This window comes from Drosophila willistoni, assembly GCF_018902025.1.
Source record: "Drosophila willistoni isolate 14030-0811.24 chromosome 2L unlocalized genomic scaffold, UCI_dwil_1.1 Seg72.1, whole genome shotgun sequence".
In the NCBI taxonomy this organism is placed as follows: domain Eukaryota; kingdom Metazoa; phylum Arthropoda; class Insecta; order Diptera; family Drosophilidae; genus Drosophila; species Drosophila willistoni.
This window is the reverse complement of record NW_025814049.1, coordinates 1,372,327-1,399,614: the sequence shown is the minus strand read 5'-3', so window position 1 is coordinate 1,399,614 and position 27,288 is coordinate 1,372,327. Positions and strand designations below refer to the sequence as shown.

Below are 27,288 nucleotides of genomic sequence, written 5' to 3'. Positions count from 1 at the left end.
TTACAACAACAATTAGTTTAAACAACAACAGCAACAACAAGAAATCCACAACGAAATATAGCAACAAAAATCAATGAAGACTGCAACTGCGCAAATCTAAAAAAAAAAACAACAAAAAAAAACCCAAAAACAAAAACAACAAATTATTGCCCCACAATTTTTGCCAGAGCAAAACCAAAAAAAAAAACCAACTTGCAACAATTTTGTTTTTGTACAACTAAAAGAAAAAAAATCAATTTTTTGTTTTTACATAATTACGCTCCTGCCCCCCGTCTCCACGTCTCGGCCAAGATGCCCTCATTGCTCGAGGCTTTGGAGCGCAAATATTTTGCGGAATGTGAATTCGAGAATGCCCATCATCCGCCGGAATTGCATAAACGTTCTGATCTGCCAAACGATTTCACTGTAACTAAATGCGGATCTCGAATGGAATTCTCAATATTTATACCACGTTTATCCCCATTAACCAGTGTGCCAGCTTTGTTAGTGCTCAACGATTGTGACATCGATTCGGCGGGAGATTTTGAGAGTATACGAGAGAAATGTCAACGGGTGAGAGAATTGGATTTGGCGCAAAATAAACTAAAAGATTGGCAAGAAGTTTTCAATATATTGAAACATATGCCAAAAATTGAGTTTTTGAATTTAAGTAAAAATCGCCTAATGAGCTCATTAATGGAAAATCCCGCACCGACAGTTAATCTAAAGAATTTAGTATTAAATGGCACATATTTGGATTGGATGTGTATAGATGATCTATTGCAGAATTTGCCAGTATTGCAGGAATTGCATTTGAGTCTAAATAACTATACAAAAGTCTCAATTGACACTGGCTCGAAGGAGGATCACGAGGAGATTAAACTGACCAAAGCCCATCCGGAGCTAAAAACGTTGCATTTCACTGGCAATCCCATAGAGAATTGGCAAGAGATATGCCGCCTGGGACGTTTATTTCCCAATCTCGAGGTCTTAGTCTTGGCCGATTGTCCCATCAAGGCACTGACTGAAACCCAGGAGAATGGCGAACAAGAGTCTCATCAATATTTTCCCAGCCTTAAACTATTGAATCTAAGTTCCGCACATCTCGACAATTGGTCAGCCATCGATGAATTGACAAAATTCCGAGAATTGCAAAATCTACGCGTAAAACATTGGCCCCTCTGGGAGACATTGGAGCTGTCGGAGCACGAGAGGCGACAATTGTTGATAGCACGTCTCCCGAATGTCACCATGTTGAATGGCGGCGGTAAGATCACTCAGGATGAACGTATCGATGCCGAGCGTGCCTTTGTTCGTTACTATATGGTCAAGCCGGAGAGTGAAAGACCTTCGCCTCGGTATGAGGAACTCTTGCAGCTTCATGGTGAACTGGATCCCTTGGTTAATGTCAATCTTAAGCCTGATAAACGTGTCAAAGTCATCTTTACCTATAATGAGCAAAGTGAGAGTCGTTTTGTTGATGTCTATTTGACGGTTAACGATCTTAAAGTCAAGCTGGAGAAGCTTGTGAATTTGGCGCCAAATAAAATGCGTCTCTTCTATTTGGATCAAGATTACAAGGAATTCGGGCCTGAGGAAATGAAATATCCTAATAAACAGCTCTATAGTTATAATTTACAATCGGGTGATGAGATTATAATTGATGCCAAGAAGTGAAATATCCTCCCCCCCACCAACAACAACAACAACTACACCCTACCCCCTACCACCCCCCTTAGGCCTGGTGCTACAAATTTGTGATCTTGTATCATCAAAAATGCAAAAATAAAGCAAAAAACACAAATTGATGGTCGATACAACAAAATATAAGAAAAAAAAAACAAACCCTAAATATTTTTATTTAATTTTTCTTAATATGTAAATACAAACAAACATAAACAAACAACATTACAAGGCCAAGCGAGCATTACACACTTGCATACAACAGATACATACTATACAAATACATATATATATATACTTATATTTTAATTACTGCCTAACCTAAGCCTCACATAGTAAGATGACAACAACAACAACAACAAATTACTAAAAATCAACAATAAAAAAAAAAAATGAAAAATGCATTGACAAAAATTACAATTAAATCATAAAATGTTGTGTCTTTTTCTTTCTCTGTGGAAACTTTTCTAATTAGTTATATCAAATGTGCCGAATGTACTTACAATTAGTATGTACTTTGTTTTTTTTTGTTGTTGCTTTTTTCTGATGATTCATTTACCAGAGTTTGATGTGGTTGACGTTTCGCTTGGTTTGTGATTCGTTTTGTTGGCGGCTTCGTGAAAAGCTTTCAGTTTGCATTTATTTTTATAACAATAAATGTATTTTGTTTGACTTCTTCTTCTTCTTCCAGTGAGCATGAAACTTGTGGGGGGAAACTTGTTTTACACCTCCCACACACAAATTAGCACACTGATCACAAAGAGTTTTGAGTATTAGAATATAATTCATAATTTATTTGTAATTTCATGAAACTGATGCGCAGTAAATATAAACTGAAGGATTTCAAAAGGGGTTCAAAAGACGGGGGGAGGGGGAAAAACTCTTTATAAGGTTGTTAGAATTTGAAGCAGAAATTTATTTTATCTGCATGGGCATTAAGTACCTACTCTATATAATATATATTTATATTAAAGAGTCGAAGATTGTATACACTTTTTTAGTTAGTCGTTATAACGACTCCCCTTATAACGTCCGTCCGGCTATAGCGACTTAAGTTCTATGAGTGATTGGTTGGTCCCAATACAAACTTAAATGAAAAGCCCTCCGGTTAGTACGTCTTCCGGATACAACGACGAAAATCGTCGGTCCCTTGAGCGTCGTTATAACTGGATTCTACTGTACTTCTCTAGTTACTTCTTCTACTATGAAATGCAATATTTTTTGGAAAAATTGTCTAAAATGAATAATAAAAACAAACATTTTTTTGGAAAAATTGTTTAAAATTAATAACAGTATGCAGAATGAAAGTTTCAATGGCAACCAAAAAAAATATATAACTTTTTTGTTCAGGTTGGAATTTTTAGTAAGATCTTCATCAAATGCTTTGATTGGTCACCCGGAAGTTTACCAGAACCTTTAAGGAATTGTTGCCGACTTGTCTGTCCTCTTAGTTTTCTAGACTTATTCGGACTAAAACTTCCTCCTCTAATTTACTTACTAAAAGATTATAAACTTATTTCAATTTTTGTACATATCTTAATCTGCTGTGCATAAAGTCAAAAAGGATCGAAATGGGTTAAAATTTGCTTCAGATTACCAAGTTTGCCCCTTTAGGTATGCAATAACTAGTCCAAGAATTCATTTTTTTATAAAATATAAAACAGTTTTAGAATATTTTGTAGGTTAAAAAAAATCCCCAAAACATATAATGTTTAAAGTTAATTTTTAAGTTACAAATTTGTTGAATACAAAGAAGACTTTTATAGCGTATTGCATACTTCAGGGGGCAAAGAAACACCATTATAAACCTCTAGACCAAAGTTTAAATCCAACCATGATTGATCTGATCAATACAGGCTAGCTCTATAGTTAGTTCTTACCTTCAATATGACACTCTCAGAATTTCCATCGGGTTCCGAATTTTTTTTTAGAATTTTCGGTATTTAAGCTGTGGAAGTTAAAAAGCTATTTGGAGATTTAAAAAAAAAAAAAAGCCACTCTCTGTTGAAATGAAACGTCTATTCAAAGAAGACCAAAATCATTCACATTGGTTTGTGAAAATATTAAATACAGAATTGTTACATGTTTTATAAACAAAAAATAATATAAAAATTGCGGAAAAAAAGAACATTTAAAAACACTTTATCTATTAAACTAAAGCCTTTTTTCCAGTGCTTTTTTCTTAAAGATTATGTACATATGTACATAATACATATAGTCATCGACATATAGCATTACAGCTGACAACAAAATGGTCTAATCTGCGTCGATTCAAACAGACAAATCGACAGATGAACATGGCTATAAAAAAACTCGATTCGTCATGCTGATCGAGAACATATGTAGACTTTTATATAGTTGTGCCTTTCAAACGGATTGGAACCGAAACAATTATATTTGCTTCAACAAAATGAAATAATTTTATTCCAATACTCGACTGACTTCTGGGCAAGTTTTAAATCACATTTTTTTTCTACAAATTTATTATTATATATTGGAACTTGGCTTATAGTTTTCTGAATTTAAGCCTTGAGGCACGTTTAAACTGCAAAAAAAAAACCATAGTTTAACTTATTGTAAGTTAAATAAATTCGTGCTTTGAAGAACTTTTTTCGATTCCAGTGGCTAAAATCTATTGTTATTGACATTCAAAACGTTTAAAAAACATTAAAGAAAATTAAGAGAGAAATTGTTTGCTTAATTATTTTAAACAACAATTGTTTGATTTTTTAACAGTCAAGAAGTAAATAAATAGTAATATTCAAACCTTTTTTCATTAATTTCTCCAAAGGCTTTGATATCAACTCGTTTTAACAAAATGGCTAAAAAATTAAACTGATTTATTTTTTAAAACGTTTAAGAGAAAAGGACAGACTTAGTTGTCTCACAAAGTCCAATAAAAATCCAATTTAAAATTCTAAACTTGGCCAATTACAATTGCGAATACAAAAAGTAATTTTAAAATATATAATTGATATATATCAATGATTTACTTTATATTCCTGGTGAAAATAATTCTCAAGTTGTCAATTGAAAGTAGAGCAAAAGTCTGTAAATTACTCGTCCAACTGGGTCAAATGTTTTTCTGCAACTGGTCTGACATATTTTTTGTTGCAGAAATTTTTCCATAGAATTGTTGTCGCCGTGTTCTTGTTGTTTTTCGCAATTATAACAAATCAAAAAAGACAAAAAAAAAAACCACAAACACACCTCGTCGGTCGCCTAGTTCCAGCCCATATTTGCATTATCTTTTGCAAACTGGGAGAAGGAGAGGTTGAGGAGGTCTTCCAGCATAATGCTAATGACGTAGGCCTCATCTATAGCACGTTGTGCCAAACCAGATCGTGACTAAACTATGGAGACACCCACCCACAAAAAAAAAAAAAACCAAGACAAGTGCGAAAAAATGCCGAAAAATTTCACGAATACAAAACGTAAATTTTATGACTGAGGCCGGGCCAAAAGATGATGACGAGGTGCAACAATATAAAAACAAATCAGAAGTATTTTATGCATATAAAATCAAATCAAATAAAGGTCTACCAACCCCCCTCTGTCTAAGGAGGAGGGGCATAAGGAGGTGTAGAAGGAGCCTAGAAGAGGGGGTCATAAAAATGCAAGGTGTGTGGAAAAAACAAAAAAAAATTTGTTTATGTAGATAATTAATAAAATTTACACATGGAGGTTGGTTTTTATTTTATTTTTTATTTTTTTTTCGAAAGTCTAGTTTGGTTGGAGAGGTGGGAAGGTTTTAACTGGGCGATTTGCTCAACCGTCGATCGAGTTGTGAATTGCTTGTCAAGTGGGCCGGACGTGTGTGTTCTCTATTGCGAAATCAAGATAATTTTATTATTATTATATTAGTGGAAGTGAAGTGGAATTTAATGGATCTGCGATCACTATGGATCCGGATAATGATATTTATGCCTTCTATGATATAAGAGAATACAAGGGGTAGGCAGTGGGCAGTGGACAAATTTAATGAAAAAACTATTTTCCAATATGTAATTGCAAATCTCTTTTTCATTCTACAGGAAATGTAGACCGGCCAGGCCCAATTCCAATCGTCTTGTGGAACCGCGAATGTCCCTTCTAGGAAAACCGCTGCAATATAATCGCGGCACACGCCGCGATGTCCGTTATAGACGACTGCAGAGTCGTCTCTATAACTTCTTGGAGCGTCCACGCGGCCTGCATGCCATATTTTATCATGTGATGGTGTAAGTAAACTAACTAAGTGAATCCAACCAACCAACTAACTAACTAACTTATCTAATCATTTCATCCCCCCACAAATATATGTGAGACAATTACTCTTTGTCTCTTTAATCTAATCTCAAAACGAAACTTAAACTCACTCAAAAGTGCAAAACTCATAACAATTCCAAGCAAATTTTCAAGTTCATTTGGCAAAATGTAGGTCAAATGGTCTTTGAGTTACTTTTAAATACAATGTAAATAAAATGAAAGGTCGCTAGCCTCTATAATGGAGGTCTAGAGCTATTTCTACTTTTTTGAAAAGGATCTTAATTCAAAAATTTTTCAATTTCAAAATCCACATATGTGAGTTTTGCTCAGGAAAGAAATTCTTAAAGCATTTTTTTAAAGTAATATTTTTAGTTAAAAAAAAGATTTTCTATTACAATTTTGACTGAAATTTATTTATTCTTAAAAAGATTAGAGGAATTACTTTGACTTTGTTTAAAATGGTCAAGTAAATAATATTTTTATAGTTTTAAAAATAAATTTTCAAGACTTCTTCAACACTTAACTAAATTAAAATAAATTTATGTATAAAAATCAACTCAATTTGTATATTTCTCTAAGAAAATCCACCCGAGTTTGTCGACTTTAACAAAAACAATTCTATAGCAAAATTTTTCATTGTGAACCGTAGAAACATACAACAAATGCAAAACTACATATCGTTTTCCATATAATTACTGCAAAAATATATTAAATTCGTTCCATCCTTTAAAACAAAACTTTGTTGAGATCATGTCAACAAATAGGTATAACAATTTTTAAAAAAAATTTCAACACTTCCATTGCATATTAATGCAATTTCATGCCACAGATCGTTAGAAATGATTGTGATTCTATTTTGAAATAGAATTATACTCATGATTGTCTTTCCGCATATTTCAGTCAATATCACGAATTTAGAAGTAACTCTCTTAATAAGTAGCCTCTTATTAAGCCTTTTTTATTACCATAGAAAGAATAAAATTGACTTTACAAAAACTAATACATATTTAGATAGTTCTCAATGTTTTACATAATTTCTTCAAATTTCAATAGGATCATCTGATCCAGAAGTCAAGTAACAGTCAATATAGATCGGATGTTATAGGTCTCCGCCAGAGTTTCAAAATTAATTTTAGTAAATTACTGACACAAATATCGGAAATAAAAAAACCAAAAAGAAATACCATAAAAGGCTGTATTAAAAATTTTGTTCAAGACAACTTATCAAGTTTTCATTATTTGAAGTATATATATATGTATAAGAAATGTTCGTTCAGTAATTTACTAAAAATAATTTGGAAACTCTGGCGGAGACCTATAACATCCGATACTAAGGTGCGCCCAATAAGTAATTTGGCAAAGACTTATCACATTATTTTATCCAAAATATGCAGTTTACCGTTTTCTCTTTTCCTTCTATATTTTAATTGTATTGTTCTTTAGCGATGACCAAAAAAATTGTGAAAAAGTATCACAGGGTTTTCCAAATACATTAATTTTTAGAAGTCAACGTTGAGTTTTGCGAACGAAATAAGTAAATGGGACAGATTGCTTTGCTGTCATTTTTGGTTAGATAAGCACATGAAATTGGTACTTTGAATAACAAATTTTTTTAAATCCTTTAAAATTAACAAAAAAATTGAGATTTTCAGGTTATATAGTAAACCGACACAAAATGGTTAAAATGAGAAAAGTTTGAGCCCAGTTAAGACAGATTATAGTGATTTTTAAAGCAATCTGCTGAAAAACATTGGCGAGACGTAAAATATTTCACTCTTAACTCTTTCTCCCTCTGATGTAACACGTCATAATGTTGACGTAACATAATTTAAAAGGCGCCTCAGACAGACTTTTTGCTTATTAAATAAATATATAATTTTATCACTTATTTCTTGCAATTTTTTTTATCGCTATTTTTATGACGAAAATAATGTGACTGTGTGATTGACTTTTATTTTATTGCTGGCAAACCCACAAATATATTCCATTCACAAAATTTATTGTAACTGTTTAAAATTATATTCTCCGAAAGTCAAGAACGACTTTTTTTTTTTTTTTGTAATATGAAATTTAGCATTAAGCTAGGCATTTATGTTTCAAACTTTAGATTTATTAAGTGTCTATGCAGTTGAGATATTTTGAGATTTATTTTTAACATTTTGATACTTAATTTTAAAAGCGAAGAGAATTTGTATTCCTGGAAAATCTTGCAACCAATTAACCACTGTGCGAATGTTTTGAATAAACTTAGGAAAGATCATTTAATGATTTGATTATTAGTTAATTTAAAATTGTAACTATTGTAGTCAGTTCTAGTAATAAACATATTGGAGATCGCAATGGAATAATAGAAATTTCCAGGAAAACTTCAAACTCTTTTAAACTCTATTTCATGTACATATTTAACATTTATTTTACAATTCTTTATAACTTTCTAATAATTCTTAAATAATTTTTAATTTTAATAATTTCTTGCTTTGTTTTTACAGATTTCTGATGGTGTTTACATGTCTCGCATTGAGCGTGTTTTCAACCATCAGGGAATACGAAGAAGATGCTGTGTATATATTATTTAGAATGGAAATTTTAGTTGTTATATGGTTTACCCTGGAGTTTGGAGCCCGACTATGGTCATCGGGTTGTCGTTCACGCTACCAGGGTTGCCTGGGGCGTTTAAAATTTGTAAAGCGGCCATTTTGTATTATAGGTAAAAAGATGAAAGAAGAAGAAAATGATCATATGCCTATAATCAAATGAAATTTCTTTCCTTCTTGTTTTAGATATTGTCACCATTTTAGCCTCAATTGTAGTATTAGGCATGGGCACCTCCGGCCAGGTGTTTGCCACAAGTGCATTGCGTGGTTTACGTTTCTTTCAGATATTGCGTATGGTGCGCATGGATCGCCGTGGAGGCACCTGGAAATTGCTCGGCTCAGTTGTATACGCACATAGACAGGTGACTTTAAAACACAGATCTTCAATGAGCTTAGCTTATGGCTTTTCTTTTTCTTCTTTGTTTAGGAGCTCATCACGACCATGTATATAGGATTTTTAGGTTTAATTTTTGCATCATTCCTGGTCTACATGTGGGAGAAGGATGTTAATGATAAATTTAGTAATTTTGCTCAGGCTTTATGGTGGGGAGTGGTAAGTATTACTTGTTTTCGATATACGTCTCTCATTTAATTTAAAAAATTCCTTAACTAGATTACCTTGTGTACTGTGGGCTATGGTGATATGGTGCCCATTACATGGCAGGGTAAATTGATTGCATCATGTTGTGCTCTTTTGGGTATATCCTTTTTTGCTCTGCCTGCGGTAAGTTTCGCATTTTGTATTCTCAGAACCGCATCCGTTGATTGACCCACCTCCTTTTCTCTTCTCTTTTTCTGGTCTGTAGGGCATTCTGGGCAGTGGTTTTGCTCTGAAAGTGCAGCAACAACAACGACAAAAACACATGATTCGTCGTCGTCAGCCAGCGGCGACACTTATTCAGGCTGTTTGGCGTTGCTATGCAGCCGATGAGCATTCCGTTTCGGTGGCCACCTGGAAGATACATCAGGTGGCATTGCCCAGTCCGCCTGCCTCGTAAGTATACTCATGCTCAATCACATCATTTCAGGTGCAAAAAAAAAGAAAACAAAAAAAATGCAAAATGCAATTTCTCATTTCAACAAAATGTATAAAATATTCATTTATTTAGGGATTTTTCAGATCTAAAACAGGAACAAATTTTGTATAAATCACAGACCACCCAATCACACACATTCAGACACACACACACACACACACACACAAATAGACACACATAAATATTTGTACACTGAACACCAAAAGTATACCTACAGACTAGTAAATGAAACAAATTGTGCATTAAACTAAATCAAAAAAACAAAACGAAAATTTTATGTATACAACTAAAACCGATTAAAACCTTTATTAGCTGCATATACCAAGAAAAAAATTAATTACTATTCATATAGTGGCTCAAAAACAGATAAAACCGAACTAAATCGGTTTCTTTTTAATTGAATTTTGAGTTTTTTTTTCGTCTAAATTCCATTCTTTTGTTTAATGCAGCTAATAAAGTCAATTTGAAATCGTGTGAAACTAAAAAAGAAAATGTAAAAAACACTTTTTGAAAAAAGTTGAAACCCCCTTCGCATGGTTAGACAAAACAATTGCCCCAATCGCCCCACTCATCTCTCCATCTGTCTCTTTCTTTGCTGTAAACTCTACTTCATTCACTTTTCTCTCCCTCTCTCTTTTTACGCCCCCCAACAATGTGATATATATATATATTTTTGTTCTCCCCATTTAATTTTAAATTTTTCAATATTTTTTGTAATGTTCTGTTTTTTGTTCGTTGTTTTTTTTTTTTTGAATTACATGGATAATATAATTTTTTTTGTATATATATATTTTTTTTATTAAACATTTTTCAGTTCTGAAAACTGGGAGCGATTATTAAAAAACATAACCGAATATAGGTAAAGGTGAACAACAACAAAAAAGAAAAAACAATAATGCAATAAAAAAAAAATCACCAAAAATTCATTGCAAAAGAATAAACAAAAAAAAAATTTAAGCAAAAAAAAAATTGATGTAATATGCAAAAGTCATCAAAAAATAATTTTTTTTTGTTTTCAATTGGTCGAGAGAGGGATTCAGCCTTTCTTCCCTCTCTCTCTCTCTCTCTCTCTCTCACACACTTGCTCACTTCTTCTTAGCACTCATTGATAATGCTAGATTTGGCTGTAATTCCATTCACACACACATACACACACACACAAAAACTACAAATCGATATTGAATCGATCAAATTTTTTGCAGCTTTGCGGCACTCGCTCTCTGTCTCTGCCTCTCTCTCTCTCTTTCGCTCTGTTCCACTCACTCCCCCACTTTTAAGCTCTTTGTCTCACTCACTTTATGTGTTTCTCTGTCTGATTTCTCCTTCTCCTCCTATCGCTATCAATGCTCTAATCTCTATGCTAAAGATTATTCTAAATGTTTAAGAAAATGTTTTTCTCTAATCAATAGTTTTAAAAAAATGTATTGATTTCTCATTCATTTCTATTTCTATTAAAAAATAATACCGAAATGCGTGAAATATATACATAAATGTGATTAACATGTGAGTTGAAAAATGAGCAAAACAAATGATCAAAAAAAAAAAATGCTTCTCTTTTATTCCTTTATCCCTTTTTAAAATGGCAAAAATAATCAAAATAATATGTATGCATTGATGTCCTTTTTGACTCCTCTCCAAGTCTGCTGCCCCACCCCAAAGAAAATGCACTGTTCTAACTGTAACTGCAAGAATCGCTACTTTATGTTGCACATATGTACATACTTTCTCCACACACCCACACCAACTGCCACACACACCCACACACACTTAAACACTCACACACTGATACAACATTTGATTGTCACTGACTTCTTTTGGCTATTCCTTCAACCGATATTATTATCTCAATCTATATTCTACGTTAAATTGATTTTCTAGTAATTTTTTAAAGAGATTGCTCATACGACATGTGGTTTCCCTTTTTTTTGTTCCCCCTACATAGACGCGCTTCGTCCAGTTTTAAGCACAATACATCCTTTGTGGCTCGTCTGCCGACCATAAGACGCCACAAGAGTCAAACCATACAACAACCACCGGGTGGAACGCCTGGCGGTGGTAGTGGCGGTGGTGATGGCGGGGGCCTGGTCAAGCCTCCAGGATCTTCGCGTGCCTCGACCCGCTACACACGCACCATAAGAGATATCAATGCATCGGTCGAGAATTTAGGTAAGTTCGTATAGAAATTAAATCTCTGTGCTGTTTTTTCATGCCTTTTCTACGAGTTTCTGTTCTGCGCACACACACACACAAGATACACTCGCACACACACACACACACCTATACAGAGAAAGACAATAGGAGGCATATGCCATGCATGTGGTTCTATTATCCACATACTATTACTATATACTTATATATCTTTTATATATCTTCTTGCTACTTGCGCTGCTTACTCCTCCTCCCCGTTAAACAACCAACCAAAAATTTTCCCCAGAATCATCCTTCCCATACAATAAGATGTGCATTTCATGTCTTTTTTTTCTTTTGTTTTGTGTTCCATTAATTAAAACAATTAGCCATAATTAAAATTACTTCATTCGGGTGCGAAACAACTTGGGGGCACATCACTCACACGCACACACACACACATTAATGTGTTATTAATCGAAACCTTGTGGCTTTATAGCTTTGACTTTACCTAGACATGGATAGATAGTTCAAGTAGTGTCAACAGCTGGGCGAAAATTTCTCTGAACAATCAGTATTGAGCCACACAGGGAAATAAATTCCAATTGCCATTAAATAAAACCACTAATCGTGTGCTAATTAGCATAAAGGCTTTTTAATTAATCAATCTATAGATGTGACAAATCTCGGTGAATCTATAAGAAATGGTAAAATGTGCGCCCCAAAGTATGCAAAACTACAAAACCAAACACATAAAGGACACCTCAAACTATACTTTTAGCTTAGGCGATTCTACGGGTGTAAAATGGGGCAAATTCGCCCTTTAAAGTATGCAATATGCTGGAAGAGTATTCATTGCTTTCAATAAATTTTTAACTTTTCGTATGTTTTGTCCTTTAAAACTGTCCTTCAGCAACGTTTGGTTCGATTATAATTCTCTATACACATAAGAATGTCTTTACATGTTTCACCAAGCAAAAATCTTGGTCTGCTTATTGCATAGGGAAGAAAGTTCATCCATTTCTAGGGCACTACAATTTAGATGCAGAACAATAGATTTGCAAGTTGCAAATCTGATTACAATATTCTTTTGTGTTGAATAAGGATAATATCTCTCAATCGTATTAAAAATTATAATGATCGGTCTTTGGTTTTTTACATCATCAAAACCACATGTGTAATAGGAAAGTATAATCCTCTATTCCAGTTTTAAAAGATACTTTTAATGCAAATTAATTAAATAACAAGGGATAAGTGTTATACCAAGCCAAAGGGCTTGCTGATTTTATATGTATTATAAATATTTTAAAAGCTATATGCTTTATACATAATACTAGATTAGATCAAAAATAAACCTTCAAATTGGAAGTCAAGGAACACTGTGGTAAAATGTGTTAAGTTAGTTTTCAGGCACTTGATACAAATATTTCTAAATATCTTGCAAACCATTGAACAAGAAGAACTGAATCAAATTGGATGGTTTTTGAAGCACAACTTTACATTTTTCCATAAACAAAGTTAAGACTCATTTCGACATGTCGACTGGATGTCCTGATAATTTCTAGTTACAGTTTTGGCTTAGTATCTCACATAATGCTTGATGTGTTTAAATAAAGGGCGATCTATGGGCATATAGTGGGTCATTTATTAATAGGTCAACCCCACCAGTAATAGATATCAGCATCGAGGCAGATCCAAGAAGCTTTCTTCTATTCGACACAGAGCCTTAAATAAATTAGTTACTCCAGGAAAATACTAACTAAAGTAAAGCTACTATAAAATAGTTAGCATTCTAAAAGTTACTTAGCCCATTCCCTATCTACAAGTTCAAAGAGTTCAATTTCGAAATTCCAACTTGTTTCTTGACTTTCTTTTAAATATATTCCTAACCCTGAGCTTAATTTTCCATTGCCCATAAGCCAATTTAAAGGCTTAGTCAACATCTGAGTAACCCAAAGATCATAAATAAACTTTAATCTTCAAGTCAACCCGTAATATTGTGTATACCCAACATTTCATTTTTTGTAGCGTGTTGAGAAAGTTTCTTTGTGATTGGCTTTGCGTTCTGCGTTCAGAGTTCAGTTTTAGTTTTATGTAAATGCTTTTAATTTTTATGAATAAATTTTAATTTCGTTTATTGTTGGCTACCATTCCGCCCTCGTTCGTTATGTTGTACGACCCAATATAGACTATACCGTGTGTCTATTTGATTAAATTGGCACTTTGATACGATAATAAAAATAAAAACAAAAAGCTATAGATATATGTAAAACCGATTTTAATCGATCTGATTTGCAATTTTCAGAGGTAGTACAAAATGGCAAATCCATGAATCCAAGTTTTAGCGAAGATTCAGTTGCTGAAACAACTTGCTTAAAAAATATTAAAAATTCAGACGGTAAGTCTAAACGAAGGTCGTCCCCAAAAAATAAAACAAAAACATCCGAAAAATTACAAAAAATCAACATTTTTATATTGCATTATTATTACATATATTAAAACAAAAAAAACTAAAACCAATAATTGAGTGTTGTGGTTGTATCAATGTTTGTGAATTGCATCCCCCATACCCAAAACCCCCACCCACAAAAGAAAGCCCTATTTCCCACCATTTCCCAAGCCACCCACCACACTTGGAGAAAAACAAAAACCATAACTAAAGAAAATCCTTGTTTAAACATTTGCCATTTGAATTACTTTTGGTTTTTCCTTTTGATTTCAATACTTTTTTTTACACACTCGAAAAATGGAAAACTAATGTGAAAATAAAACGTACTTAGCCAAACTTAGATCAAGTGCCGGCTCCTTGGCCCATTATCCCAAACGTGATATTGAACAACAACAACAAGAAATAGAGCTAAAGGAGCAGGAAAAATCTCAGGAGGATCAGCAGCCAAAATCAATGGCTGTTAGCTCTAGAACCCTAACCATACCCGTAGTACTTTGTGGATTTTTGCATGGTGATTTTTTTGGCTCATCGCTGTCGCTACGCAATCCTCGTGTGGCTCCGGAACCAGAGCCTGAACCCGATGTGGAGGCGGCTGAGTTGAAAACATTTGGGCAACAGCCTCCTCCTTCTCCTTCGCCACATAGTCCAGGCGGGGGCCGCACGGGTCGCTTTTTTGCTGCTGCTTCGCATTTTCTGGAAACAGGATTTATGCCAAATCCTCAGGCGGCAACCAGTGATGGGGCAAGGGCGGCAAGTGCGTGAAGAATTGAAATCAAGAAAACGTTTTGCTAGGGGCTGCTGCTGCTCTCTCTCTCCCTTGTATTGGCTAGGTGGTCTGCATGTTCGAACCTCCTCCCCGTCTGCTCCCTTACCCTTAAACTCCACCAACTCCCCAATTAACCTCAGTCGTCATTTATGTTTATGATTTTTGATATTTTTCTTTTGTATTCCTTAGTCTCCGCTTGCTTTCCATTGCTTTTTCTATGCCCAAATATTTATATTTTCTATTTTCTAAACAAATACTAAATAATACTTAATTAATTAACTAACCTTTGAAATAATACATAATATATCATCTAACTATATACCTAACTATATATATATATATATCTGTGTGTGTAACGGTATCCATTGTATGTGTTGTCGTACTTTATATTTTGGCTTGACGTTGACTTTGACTGTGTTTCAATGTAAAACCGTAAAAACAAAACAAAACAAAAAATCACGTAAATACCGTAAATACGTAAAATCGTATATCGTAAATATCAAACTAAACCACATGCGAAGCAAGCAACCAAAACCTAACGCACAAGTCCATATCTCTGATTCACAAATTGCCCGCAGATGAAGAAGATGAGCCGCGTTGCACGCAGCTGACGAATCGCCATAAGACAGCCATACGATTCATACGCAAGGTAAGATCGAAACGATATATGAACATAGTATAAAGATAATCCCTTTAATTATCGTCTTATCTATATTTCCCATGTGCAGCTCAAATATTTTGTCGCACGCCGTAAATTTAAGGAGGCCTTGAAACCGTACGATGTCAAGGATGTTATGGAGCAATATGCGGCAGGTACATTGGTGATATATCTACTAATGATCCTATATGATTTGGAAAAGAGCTTAATAGACCGGCTTGGATTGTTTATAAGAAGTTCAGAATAGTTTTCAAATGCTTTTTGTGGATTCCAGGACTTTCAAAATGGCCTCTTGCTTTAGTATCAGAATTAAAAATGGTACTTACCATTTGTCAATTGAATTAGTTATTCACATTGCATCTCTTTTACTCTCATAAACTCCTGCTCTAGGCCGCAGGTTTTATTTTGAATACGATCGTATATAAGGAGTATATAAATGCTTTTGAATGGGTTCTCGTAGGCCTTTAAACAATTACAGCTTTTTAATTAGTTAAAAGGATAAAACAAGGACAATTAACATCATACACTGAAAAAAAATACAACAAAAATGAGTTGTTGGAAAGTTAATACGCTGCTCAATTTAAATTTAGCTTTATGCAAACAAAAACATAGTTTGGATAAATTACATTTACAATATATACCAATCGAAAGCAAATAAAACAAATAATTTAAGTTCATTTTACATCCTTTTTACTCACATATGAACTTGGATTCAATTGTGGTTTCATCTCTGTCTCTCACACACTCAACGGATTTTGTCGTTGTGTATAGCAAATAAAATCCGATCGATTGACCTACATATATGTGTATATAGAAATACGATATTTGAACTGCAACTTATTTTGACTACAATCGATTTAAGTTTTGCATTATGTTGCAAGGGTATCCGTCGTCAAGTAAAAACTAAAGAAGAAGAAAACTTGAGCGAGAGTTGCCAGATCAACGATCAAGAAGGAGCAAAGGAATGCCAGTTTGTAAAGAAAGAATGAGTGCGAAAGAGAAAGAAAGCCTGTTGATAGTTAGAGCCAAACCCACAGTTTTAGAAATGAGAAACTATTTATTAAAACCAATATTATTAAAATTTAACTCATAGAAAACAAATGTAAACAAATCTCCTTAGCTAATTGAAAAAAATACTTTAAAATTTTATATTTTTGTCTTATTTTCGCAGGTCATGTGGACTTATTGGGCCGTGTGAAAATGTTACATTTACGGTGAATAAGGAAAATAAAAATATTTATCCAAGTTTATTTAAATTTTGTATACACTTTACAGCCTGGATCAAATCCTGGGTAAACAAGGCTCCAAGGGCAAAGATGTCTATGCATCGAAAATCAGTTTAGCATCCCGAGTAGTTAAAGTCGAGCGACAGGTAAGAGAGAAATTGTGAGGTTTAGTAAATAAAAGAACCCCTTGATTAATCGATATATGTTAGGTCGCCGACATTGAGGAGAAACTGGATGTGCTCATCAAGGCCTATATGGAGGATCGTGATAGATTTTTAGCACTTCCTTTGCCGCCAACAGCGGCTGGTGTAGTTACAGCTAAAGCCACTGGCAACAAAATACATTCCATTAGCCCAAATCACAAGCCATTGGCAACGGCCCATCATCATCATCTTGGCCTAAATCATACCATGATTGATGTATGGAAGCGCACGGCACAATTGAGTGTGCATCCAGAGCAAGTCACCGCAGTAGGAGCAGCAGCAACGGCAGCTGAAATGGCTTTAACATCCACACAGACAGCCACAACGACCACAGATGCAATTGCTACACAAACCCAAATGCCGCCACAGCCACACACACAACACACAGCGACCAATACCAAGGTATAGGTGATTGTTCCTTACCCACATATGCATATCCTTCTAATGCAATGTTTTTTCTTCCTTCTGATTTATAGTCTTCCATGCTTAACTCATATCAGCAGCACAACAATGATGTTTTTATGACTGATCTAGAGAATAGAACAAAAAAACGCGTTACATTAAGGTAACTAAAACCATTAGATACATATATAAATAGTTAATTAATTTGTTATTTATTATAGCCTGCATAGATCCACATCGGAGCCATATAGTAAAGAAGAGCAACGCATCAACATACCAGAGGAGGCTGGTGGTGCTGAATCATTAGATTCCAGTGCCAGTGTTAAGACAATGCCAATGCCTCCGCCAGATAGTTCAAGTAAGACCTATCAAATCGATTTCGGAGAACATGATAGATGAACTATTTTAATATTAGAATTAAGACAATGCCAATGCCTCCTCCAGATAGTTTCACTAAGACCTATCAAATAGATATTGGACAACTTGATAGATGAACTACTTTAGTATTAGAAATGATCCTAAATAAAATTGTATATTAAGGGAAAGACTTCTCTTTTTTTTTTTAGCTAGTTATTGAAACTTATTGTAATACTATTGGAATTAGTATATTTCCTTTGAGAAATAGTTTTGAGTCAACGCAATACATTCTTTTTTAACGCATTTTGCATTGATTAAAACCTTTTTAGGGCCTACAGGCAACTTTATGTGTAGGGCTAAACAGGATGTTTAGGACCTCAAAATCAATATGGCTTATTATTACGTATTAACATGCCATATATCTTTGAGTTTCCCTACTTAAAGTCGCTCCAACAAAGGTTTAGCTTTATAAAGTTGGTTTTCTACAAAGAATTTCAAAGAGATTATCAATGCCTTTACCAGCATTTTGTTTACTTTCAATTTAAATGGCCTTCACATATTATTTATGGTTGTTTTTATGATTTTTAAATCTCCCACTTTTCCATTTCACTGCCTACCCTAAACCTAGAATGATTTCAAATACATTTACTAAGAAACATTTATAGTTTTAGTACTTCGTAACCTTTTGTGCCATAAATTACATGAAATATTTTTATAACTAAAGAAAGATTTAACTTTACTAAATCCAACAAATATCACATATAATTTCAACTGTTTTTTATAACTTTTTCCATATAATAGTTATACTCATTGATGAATATGAAGACTTCGAAGAGGAGGATTTGAACTGTGAGGGTGAAATTGATCATTTCCCATCATGGGAAATCGATAGCGATATTGGTGCCGTTGATGATGTATTAATGGATGTGGATGCGGATGCAGATGCCGATGGTGACTGTGATGAGTCCACTGAGGACACGGCCCTATTACAGTGTGCCACGCGCACAGCCATTGTTATAACACCAATTAGTCCAGTAAGTTAAACGCAAATACATATACATATATCAGTAGAATTGCTCTAAGTTTAATTTTTTTTATTTTCAGGTAAGCTCAGCACACAATCTTCAAAGTTTAAATGACCAACAAACAACGCTTAATAAATCAAATTTGCTTCCGCCAGATTCTGGCTAGTAGTTAATTATTATTTAATAAACTATATGTTTGCTATATATATATAAAAATATATATATGTTTAATGCAATTATTAATATAATAAAATTAGCTTAAAATATACCTAAAAACAAATACATATTAAAGTAATTATAGATGAAAACATATTTTAATGTCAATTCAAGTGACATCATTTTGTGTTCAAAAACTTATAAGTAGTAACTACTTCAATAATGAAAAAACTTTAAAATTATAATAAAAAACAAACCATTATAAACAATTCTACTTGACATTCTGGATTTTTTCTGTATCTATAAATTCCTGACTATCATATGCACTTTCGTCGATAAACTCAATTTCGGTATCATTTATTTGAAAACAACGTTTCTTAGATGATGATGGACCAACCTCGTCCTCCTCTAGGTCTAGCTCCATTTCCTCCTCCTCCTCCTCCTCATTATCGTCTTCATCGTGCAGAAATATAGTACCCTTGTGTACTTTCTTGACATGTTGACTCAATGCCAATGTTGAGGGAAAACTACGATTGCAGCCATCGGTAATATACTCCTGACAAATATGTTTAGTGCTATGCACACGTTGCATATGTGCGGTCAATCCCTGACGACGACCAAACCGTTTCATGCACAATTTGCACTCGAAAGCAAAACGTTTCAAATGCTGACCCATAACATGAACGGATAAAGAAGATTTCTTACGTGTAGTAAAACTACAGTGCTTACAACTAAACAGCTGAGTATGAAGCTGGCAAATTAAGCAAGGAAAAAAGAGCATTTAGTAATCATTCAAAAGTACAAAATAAAGGAAATGGTATTTTACCTTCTGATGTGCTTTCATTTCACTGTTGTGATAGAAACCCTTGTTACAAATCTCACAGGTATAACGTTTATTATTGGAATGAACAACATTCTCATGGGTATCATAATTGCGACGATTCTTTACAATCTTAAAGCATTTGGGACACTCGATAGGTTCATGCCAATAGGCATGATGTTTATCCAAAGCCTCTTGATTCTTATACGATGCATTGCATATAGAACAAATCACATTATCTGATATTAGGGCAAAATTAGATGAGATAAAGTAATTGGAAATGTATTTTGTAATCTGTTTACCATTATTATGACTGCGTGCCACATGAACGGATAGTGACATTTTGGAACGACATTCCTTATCACAAAACTGACATTGCCATTGCATTTTCTTTTCACTGCCTTCGATTGATTTCGATGTGGATGGTGATTGTTGGTCATCTTTCATTTTAGCTGGCGTCATATTGTTTTTATGAGTCCGTCTCTTATGGGTGTACAAGGAATTCCAATGTGTATATGATTCAAAGCAATCCTGTCAAGCACAAATATAAATATAAATATTAAATTTTCAAGTTGGTTTTCTATTAAGTAGATATTCTAACTACCATCTGATCACACATATAGTATAAGCATATTTCCAATTTTCTATGTTCTGTATCCGTTTTCAATTGTTGAAAATTTCTTAAATGATGACGATAGATTTTCATATCGGTGAATTCTTTGTCACATGGCTGACACCAATATATACCATTGTTATGGACACCCGATTGACGATGCTTATGTAAATCAGATTTTTCACGAAAATAACATGAACACATTTCGCATATATAAGCATTTCGTAAGAGTTCAGTGTAGATTTCAGCATTATGACAATTTGTTGATTCCATTTCTATATGCTGAAGCATACGAGACTCATGTTCACTCAATTGACCACAATTTCTGCATATATGAACATCTCGTTCAATGATCAAATGCTTCTTCATATGAACATTGTAGGTGGCTTCGCTGGCAAACTCACGGGAACAAATCTCGCAGCTGATAAAGGTGCCATGCATCGAGCGCTGGAAAAAACAATATAGACAAAAAGGCTCATTTGTTGCTCCTGTTTGAGTGGTTGAGCTACCAACCATGTGTCCATTGAAACGACTTCGTGTGTCAAAAGTGTTGAAACATTCACCACAAGTGTATGTATTACTATTGGCATTCGAATGACATTTATTGTGCTCCAAATAGACAGCTTCATCGCGAAAAGTGCGATCACACAGATTACAAAAGAATGTATTCTCCGGTTCATGGGTATATTGCAAATGCTGGAAGAGTTCGGCGATATTGTTGTCTGCATAGTCGCAAACAAAACAGACTCGTGGTCTATGACGCTCCAAATGGAATTGATTATGGAAATTAAAACTGTGTAAGGCAAATCAATAGAGTAAAGTTCTTTGTAATTTCACTCATGTTATCTTACCGCTTCCAAGAGGGAAACTCAATAGAGCACATTTCGCAATAGAGCTGCATTCCCCTTTTCTTCTTAATCACATGGGAACAGGAATGTTTATTATATTGCAAAATATTTGAGAAAGTTAATTTGCACTCCGGACAACTGCCATAGATGGGTATTCTAGATGGGAGGATCAAGATATACCAATAATAAAATAAAGGGATAAATTAATTGACTTACTCAGCCACTGGTCCATGATGGGTAACCAAGTGCATAGCTAGATATTGTTTATCCTGTAGTCCTTTCGTCAAGCAACCCTCAATGGGACAATCAAAGAAATGACCATTGTGCTTTTGGACCATATGGTTAAGTAGCTGCTGATAATTCGTTAAAGGCAAAGAGCAGTGTTTGCAGCTGGTGCTCCAGTCAAAGGATAAGGTTTCAAAGTTCGTTTTCACCGCCGTGGCCAAGTAACCATATAAATCAACAATATCATCCTCTGCAGAGTGGAAATAGCACTTCAATTTACATATATATATGAATAATGGACCGTATTTTATCTTACTCTCTTTAATTTCCACAAAATTTATGATTACCACATTGTTGTCTTCTTTAAGATCATGTTCGACTTGCTGTTCATCTTCATGTTCAGTTTCTAAGTCCACTTCCTCTGCTTCTTCATCATTCGGCAATCGGATTACAGTTACACGATCCTCCACAATAACATCTTCAATTCTCACCTCCTCTGACTTGCTGGGAACATCGTTTTCCTCCTGCACCTCCTCCTCATCCGCCGGCGCAATATCTTCAAAAAATCTTTATATAAATACATGTGTTTTTCTTGAGGAAATTAAAACTCACCATCCGATTTAAAAATAAGATCATAAATGCAGGACTCATCAATGATTGATTTTTCCACATCCACTTCGTTAGCTGCTTCTGTCGGCTGAGTTTTTGCCCTGGCTGCATTTTGCTCCCGTTTCAATTCATCGATGTCAAAAAATCGAATTAAACTATTGACACACTCTTCGCAAAGTCGCTGCAACTTTTTCGAGTCTTCGGTAACATCAAATTGGAAATGATTTGACAATAATTGTTGCAATCCAATTTCTGCGCCAAGTCCTTTGAATATTTCATGGTATTTTAATTTTGGATTGACCACTGTACAATGCAGACATTTTTGTAACTTTTTGTCCATGTTCATCTACTCCATTAGAGGCTAAAAGATATGAACAGTAATGCGAAAGTGGCGATAAATGTTGGCTATTTTTATATATTCCAATAGTATTGTTTTTTCGTCAACTACTTGCAAAACATACCACTTGCCATTAAATATGCAATTATTGCATTCGTTTAAATAATCTCACAGTGTTTTAACTGTTTAAATAAGACGAACTATTTTTTTTTTAACATTACGGGTTAATATAAAACAGCTGAAACCGAAGATAGCAGTGCCTTAATCTGGCATCACTATTAACCACCACTATTTTGCCTATCGGGCGCCCAGTATTATCAACTATAAGCCGCCAGATTCAAAATACAATGATTTTTGTTTTAATTTTTTGTTTTTTGGTTTCTAATGAAATTCTATTTCTAAAGTTCTATTAGCTGGTGCTACAAACAACTACTGTGCTATAAATAATTCATTTCGTTCAATATTATTAGTTGTTTAGAACTTCAATTTAGCTGTTAACCCTTTTCAATAAAGCAAAATAGCTATACGAGCAGTTGACAATCTGCAAGAAAAAAGCAAAAAAATGTTGCATTAGATTATAAAATTTGTAATATCAGTATAGCCCTTACAGAACCAAACGCAGTCAAACTAAAGGTGAATGTGGGATTTAAAGTCCTGACCGAGAGAGGAGCACTAAATCGCAGCATTAATCGATATGCCGTGCGACGGTTTTCCATATTCCAGGTGAACCATTGCGAACTATAGAGAGCATTACAGAGACGAGAACTCTGTAGGGTTACCTCATTGGATGCATAGCATACCATAAAGATTTGCAGTAACATGACCATTTGATAGATTACAGTTTTCAGCATTAAAGGAGCTTGCCCGGCCACAGACATAGAGGACAAGCTATAGAGGTTCGAGACCAAAACCAAAATCGAGCACAACATCTGCAGTGAACCAGGCAATTTAATAAGTAGTTCTACCAGATCCTTAAGACGTGTTATATGATTATAATAGATGCAACAATCCCTTAGGCGATTAGCTAGTAATCGCTGTTCCAGAGGGTTAGTGGCTGCACCTAAATTCTCCAGCCGTATAGCCAAAATTTCCAACAACCCTTGGCAATAGCAGAGTAGACCATATATCATGGAGTCGAATGCGATATTTAGCCAGCAAGTTAACTCTAACGAAATCACCTGGAACAAGTACAATCCAAGGAAGCAACCACGATCTTTCGAAGAGCAAGGCTCATACATGGATAAGGGTAATTCGATGTCATCCAAAAGCAACGAGGCACATAAAATAAGATTAGCAGCCACCACTGAAGATAGTCCATATGAATTTCTTAACTTAACTGCCAATGACATAAATTTTGCCTTGATTTTACGCTCCTCCTCATTGCAAGCTATAAAATCCTCGGATTGCATAAGCATGGGCAATTCCTGTAGTTGTCTTTCCTCTACCCGCAAATGCAATAATTTGGCCATGCAAGCCACTTCGGTGGCAAACATAAAAAAAACTTTTAAAATCTCCTGAATATCCGATAGATTGCAAATAACTTGCAAAGCAAATAGTAACAACATGATACAGACCAACAAAAAGAAGAGTACAAAACGTAGACCTTTTGGCGGAATATCTTTAGAAATTCGCCAAAGACCCAAAAATTTAAAATATTTAATTTGATACTTGTAGTAATTTTCCGTTTCCGACTGCTGATTATCCATCTTTCTGTTTGTAACTAAACTAAAAGGGCTTTATTATGCCCTATATATACCTTATAAACCAGCCATGGGAATGATAATTAATTGGCCACGATAATGAGTTGGATAATGAGCTATGTGAGGGTAGCCCCCGCTCCATCTCATTTTAGACTACACTCAACTATTAACTTACGGAAACGAATAAAGCCAAATCAAAGGCTTGACTGGCATTGATAGACCTTATCCTGATGGGTCGATTTAGTCGTTGCATGAATATCAACATAAGACGACGATCAGATTTTTTCCACTGTACCCAATCCGATTTATAGATATCCAGATTAAAGAAAAAAGAAGATACAATACAAATTTTACCACTAACTAATTGATTACTCACCCTGCAAAGAAGCATAACATAAAAATCTCAACCAACATGCATGATTGATAGAGAAAATACTTTAAGAATACTAAACCATTATCTGAAAGCTGCAATAAATCTAATTAAATTAAGGTTCCCTAGAAAAAAAAGTTCTGATACTTACCAACGACAAGGCATAAAAATTAACCGTTAAAACTAAAACGGAGCACAAAATTTGCACTGAAATGGGTTTTGAGACCAATTTCTCAATGGCCAGATTCAATTCGTTAATGTTCATATAATATTGAATGCATTTTTTCAATTGCATTTCCACAGGCTCCTTTAAATTGGCATCAATTTTTCGTAGTCTTAATGCCAATATGTCCATTTGACATCTCACATAGATAAAGATTGAAGCAAACATAGAATCAAGAAAGATATTGAAAATACACGATAGGGTCAAAGCCACACACTGATAGGCATACATTAGCCGATAACGTAACGATGTGGAATCAGATACATCAAAGGGTACATATGTGGCCAAAGGTAATTCGTTGGGATCAATACAGTATTGAGAGAATATAATCATTAGCAAAGCCGATAGCGATATGCTTGCATAGTAATTGCGTAATTTGCGACTTAATTCGATGGTGGAATTAAATATATATTGCTCCTCTGGACTGTATCCTCCATGTGTCACTTCGTTCTCTTGGAAACGTTCAAAGAGTTGCAGAAAATGCATATTATTCGCTTTGACAAAGATGAATTTGAAGGTATAGGATATGCAGGTAGCCAGCAGAAAGAATGCTCTTATAACCTCATCCATGACATTTATGTTACGAATAATATACAAAACCAATATCAAATCGAAAAGTAAACACCAAAATACCAAAACATGAACAAAATTTATCAAATAAGCCCATCTTAGCCAACGGTGGTCAATTACTTGGGTCGGCGGCCACAGGGAGAAAATGTGAAGCAACTTTTGCTGACCACCATAAAATAACTTCACCGATGGCGTTATGTTAACCATTCTGACTAAACTGTTGGCTTTTCGAATGCTTTTGCAGTCTTTTAAAGGCTTCTTCAGTAGGTATAATTAAATTGCCATTAGCTAGAAATAGCAAAACTCGTGAAAACTGCATAATGTTTATTTTCGTTGACTAAAGGACCAAGGAAGGCATGTTGGGCTCTTGAAGTTGCTTAAACAGTGAGCAAGAAATTCTTTTTTGAATATATACTAGGGACTTTGAAAAAAAATTTATTAATTTTGTTTGTAGTTAAAAAATCATCTTTATCAAATTACTGACAAATAATATTTATTTTACTATTATTTAACCAGAAATAATAATTATTTTTTCATTTTTAATCATGAATAATTAGAATGATCTATGATTTTTATTAAGCAACGGTGAAAAACGTCTTGAAATTGTCGCAGTGAAGCAGTCAAGATCAAGCAGTGTATTCGTTTTCCAACACTACATTTTGATTATTGTGCGCATTGAAGTATACGGTTTTTTTTTTAATATATGTGTGTGTTGCTCTTTGCATAATCAAGGATGCATGACATAGAAGAAATTTCGTAGCAATGTAAGTGACGTTCGTTATCCTAAATTTTTTGCAGTGTTCGCCAAAAACTCTTGTTTATGGCTAACTGCATTCTTAAGTATCTAGGCAGTCCTGTTAAATAAATATACTTAATTATTCAATAGGTCAAACCTTGTCGATATAACCTCATGAATATAATTGGCCATCATTAAATCAATAGGCCCAATTTCAAGAGATTACAGCAAATTGTGTGATTATTTTCAGCTGTTTAAAAGAAAATACATAATGTGAAAATCTGCAATAGTTCCCTAGAGAATGAATTAACATAATTTATGGTTATGGATTAGTCGTAACTCATTCCCCACAGTTCAAATGCACCGTTCCAGGAGAAGAAAATCGTTTAATTAAAAATTTGCAGACGAAAGGTGCGTGATAACAATTTGAACTTAATTTGATCTCCGTAAACAAAAAAATTGTTAACTCTTGCTGGGTAAAACTGCCTAAGATATTATATTATAAACCGTGCCAAAACAGAAGGAAGGCTCGAGTCAAGTCCTTAACTCAGGGCGTTCTCCATTAAAACCCAAAGCAGAGCTCCATAATGTTGCGAAAAATGTAAAAAAGCCAACTATTTGGGTCAAGAAGCTTGGCATTGAGATATGTACAAGAAAATGTTCGGCCAAAACGAACCATTGAAGTCGGCTGATCAAGTTCAAAGACGTCATACTTTTGCTAGGATGCACGGAAAACATTCATTTCAAATAGCTTTGAATGAAAGCTAATTGAGAATGCGCCTAAGATCATCTTTAATTAAGATCTTAGATCATCATTAATCAAGATCTGCAGAAACTTCTTGTGGTTTTTTTTATACATATTTCTTTCATGTGTATTATATTCTTTTAAATACCCATCATTTTATATAGTATAATTGGTCGATCCCAATAAAAAGCAATTATAGGTTTTTGTTTTTTTTTTGACAGTCCACTTTATGGATAACACTTTATTGCTTCTATCACATACAAAGTTATTGGCTTTGTAAAACAATAGATTTTGTTTGGTTGTTAGCTGAACTCTCCAACATTTGTTCTTGTTGTTGTTATTGTGGTACTGTACTTTGTTTAGATAACTAAGATTTTGCATTTTTATATATATTTTTTTGTTTTTTTTCTTCTTGTGTATGCTGTTTCTTGATCTTTCTACTTCAAATAGTTGCAACTGTTTCATAATTTGCATTTTCTTTCTTCATTTTTTGTGTGTAATAATTAAAATAATAAGTTTTAAAACAAATATATGTATATATAAGGTTAAACATAAGACATTAAAATAAAATATGGCTTAAAA

General features: G+C 34.1%; 5 protein-coding genes across 9 annotated transcripts in view; 2 read left to right on the top strand and 3 right to left on the bottom strand.

Moving 5' to 3' along the window:
* Positions 1–18,949, top strand: part of LOC6637873 (potassium voltage-gated channel subfamily KQT member 4) — a 60,783-nt gene extending 41,834 nt beyond the window's left edge. The window contains exons 1-19 of one of the 5 annotated variants that reach the window (XM_023174911.2): positions 5,445–5,616; positions 5,697–5,882; positions 8,400–8,617; positions 8,691–8,866; positions 8,932–9,057; positions 9,118–9,228; positions 9,311–9,498; positions 11,484–11,707; positions 13,974–14,066; positions 14,449–14,871; positions 15,462–15,532; positions 15,612–15,696; positions 16,713–16,755; positions 16,817–16,913; positions 16,977–17,372; positions 17,447–17,535; positions 17,594–17,730; positions 18,531–18,763; positions 18,834–18,949. In XM_023174911.2, coding sequence (XP_023030679.1) covers positions 5,564–5,616; positions 5,697–5,882; positions 8,400–8,617; positions 8,691–8,866; positions 8,932–9,057; positions 9,118–9,228; positions 9,311–9,498; positions 11,484–11,707; positions 13,974–14,066; positions 14,449–14,871; positions 15,462–15,532; positions 15,612–15,696; positions 16,713–16,755; positions 16,817–16,913; positions 16,977–17,372; positions 17,447–17,535; positions 17,594–17,730; positions 18,531–18,763; positions 18,834–18,920 — 3,036 coding nt within the window. In that variant the 5' untranslated portion in view covers positions 5,445–5,563 and the 3' untranslated portion in view covers positions 18,921–18,949. Of the gene's footprint in view, positions 1–5,444; positions 5,617–5,696; positions 5,883–8,399; positions 8,618–8,690; positions 8,867–8,931; positions 9,058–9,117; positions 9,229–9,310; positions 9,499–11,483; positions 11,708–13,973; positions 14,067–14,448; positions 14,872–15,404; positions 15,533–15,611; positions 15,697–16,712; positions 16,756–16,816; positions 16,914–16,976; positions 17,373–17,446; positions 17,536–17,593; positions 17,731–18,530; positions 18,764–18,833 lie in introns of those variants that run through there. The other 4 variants (XM_015179338.3, XM_047010313.1, XM_023174916.2 and 1 more) reach the window with 4 other exon arrangements.
* On the top strand, positions 101–2,095 carry LOC6637864 (tubulin-specific chaperone cofactor E-like protein). The gene has a single exon (XM_002060938.4). The coding sequence runs from the start codon at positions 292–294 to the stop codon at positions 1,654–1,656; it is 1,365 nt and encodes a 454-aa protein (XP_002060974.1). The 5' UTR covers positions 101–291; the 3' UTR covers positions 1,657–2,095.
* A 77-nt stretch (positions 18,950–19,026) lies between the features above and the next one.
* LOC6637901 (zinc finger protein 761) lies at positions 19,027–22,391 on the bottom strand. The gene is made up of 9 exons (XM_002060940.4): positions 22,029–22,391; positions 21,733–21,972; positions 21,408–21,666; positions 21,195–21,347; positions 20,857–21,136; positions 20,335–20,790; positions 20,033–20,261; positions 19,737–19,969; positions 19,027–19,661 (listed from the first exon to the last, which is right to left on the bottom strand). The coding sequence occupies exons 1-9, from the start codon at positions 22,369–22,371 to the stop codon at positions 19,182–19,184; spliced, it is 2,673 nt and encodes an 890-aa protein (XP_002060976.2). The 5' UTR covers positions 22,372–22,391; the 3' UTR covers positions 19,027–19,181.
* Positions 22,392–22,849: 458 nt separating this feature from the next.
* LOC26528798 (odorant receptor 46a) lies at positions 22,850–24,068 on the bottom strand. Its single transcript, XM_015179348.3, has 2 exons — positions 22,971–24,068; positions 22,850–22,903 (listed from the first exon to the last, which is right to left on the bottom strand). Exons 1-2 carry the CDS (start codon positions 24,066–24,068, stop codon positions 22,850–22,852), a joined length of 1,152 nt encoding a protein of 383 aa, XP_015034834.3.
* A 160-nt stretch (positions 24,069–24,228) lies between these two features.
* LOC124460149 (odorant receptor 46a-like) lies at positions 24,229–25,432 on the bottom strand. Its single transcript, XM_047010424.1, is given in 3 exon segments — positions 24,229–24,429; positions 24,432–24,527; positions 24,584–25,432. Coding segments are annotated over 3 exon segments (1,146 nt in total).
* Between the last annotated feature and the right edge of the window lie 1,856 nt (positions 25,433–27,288).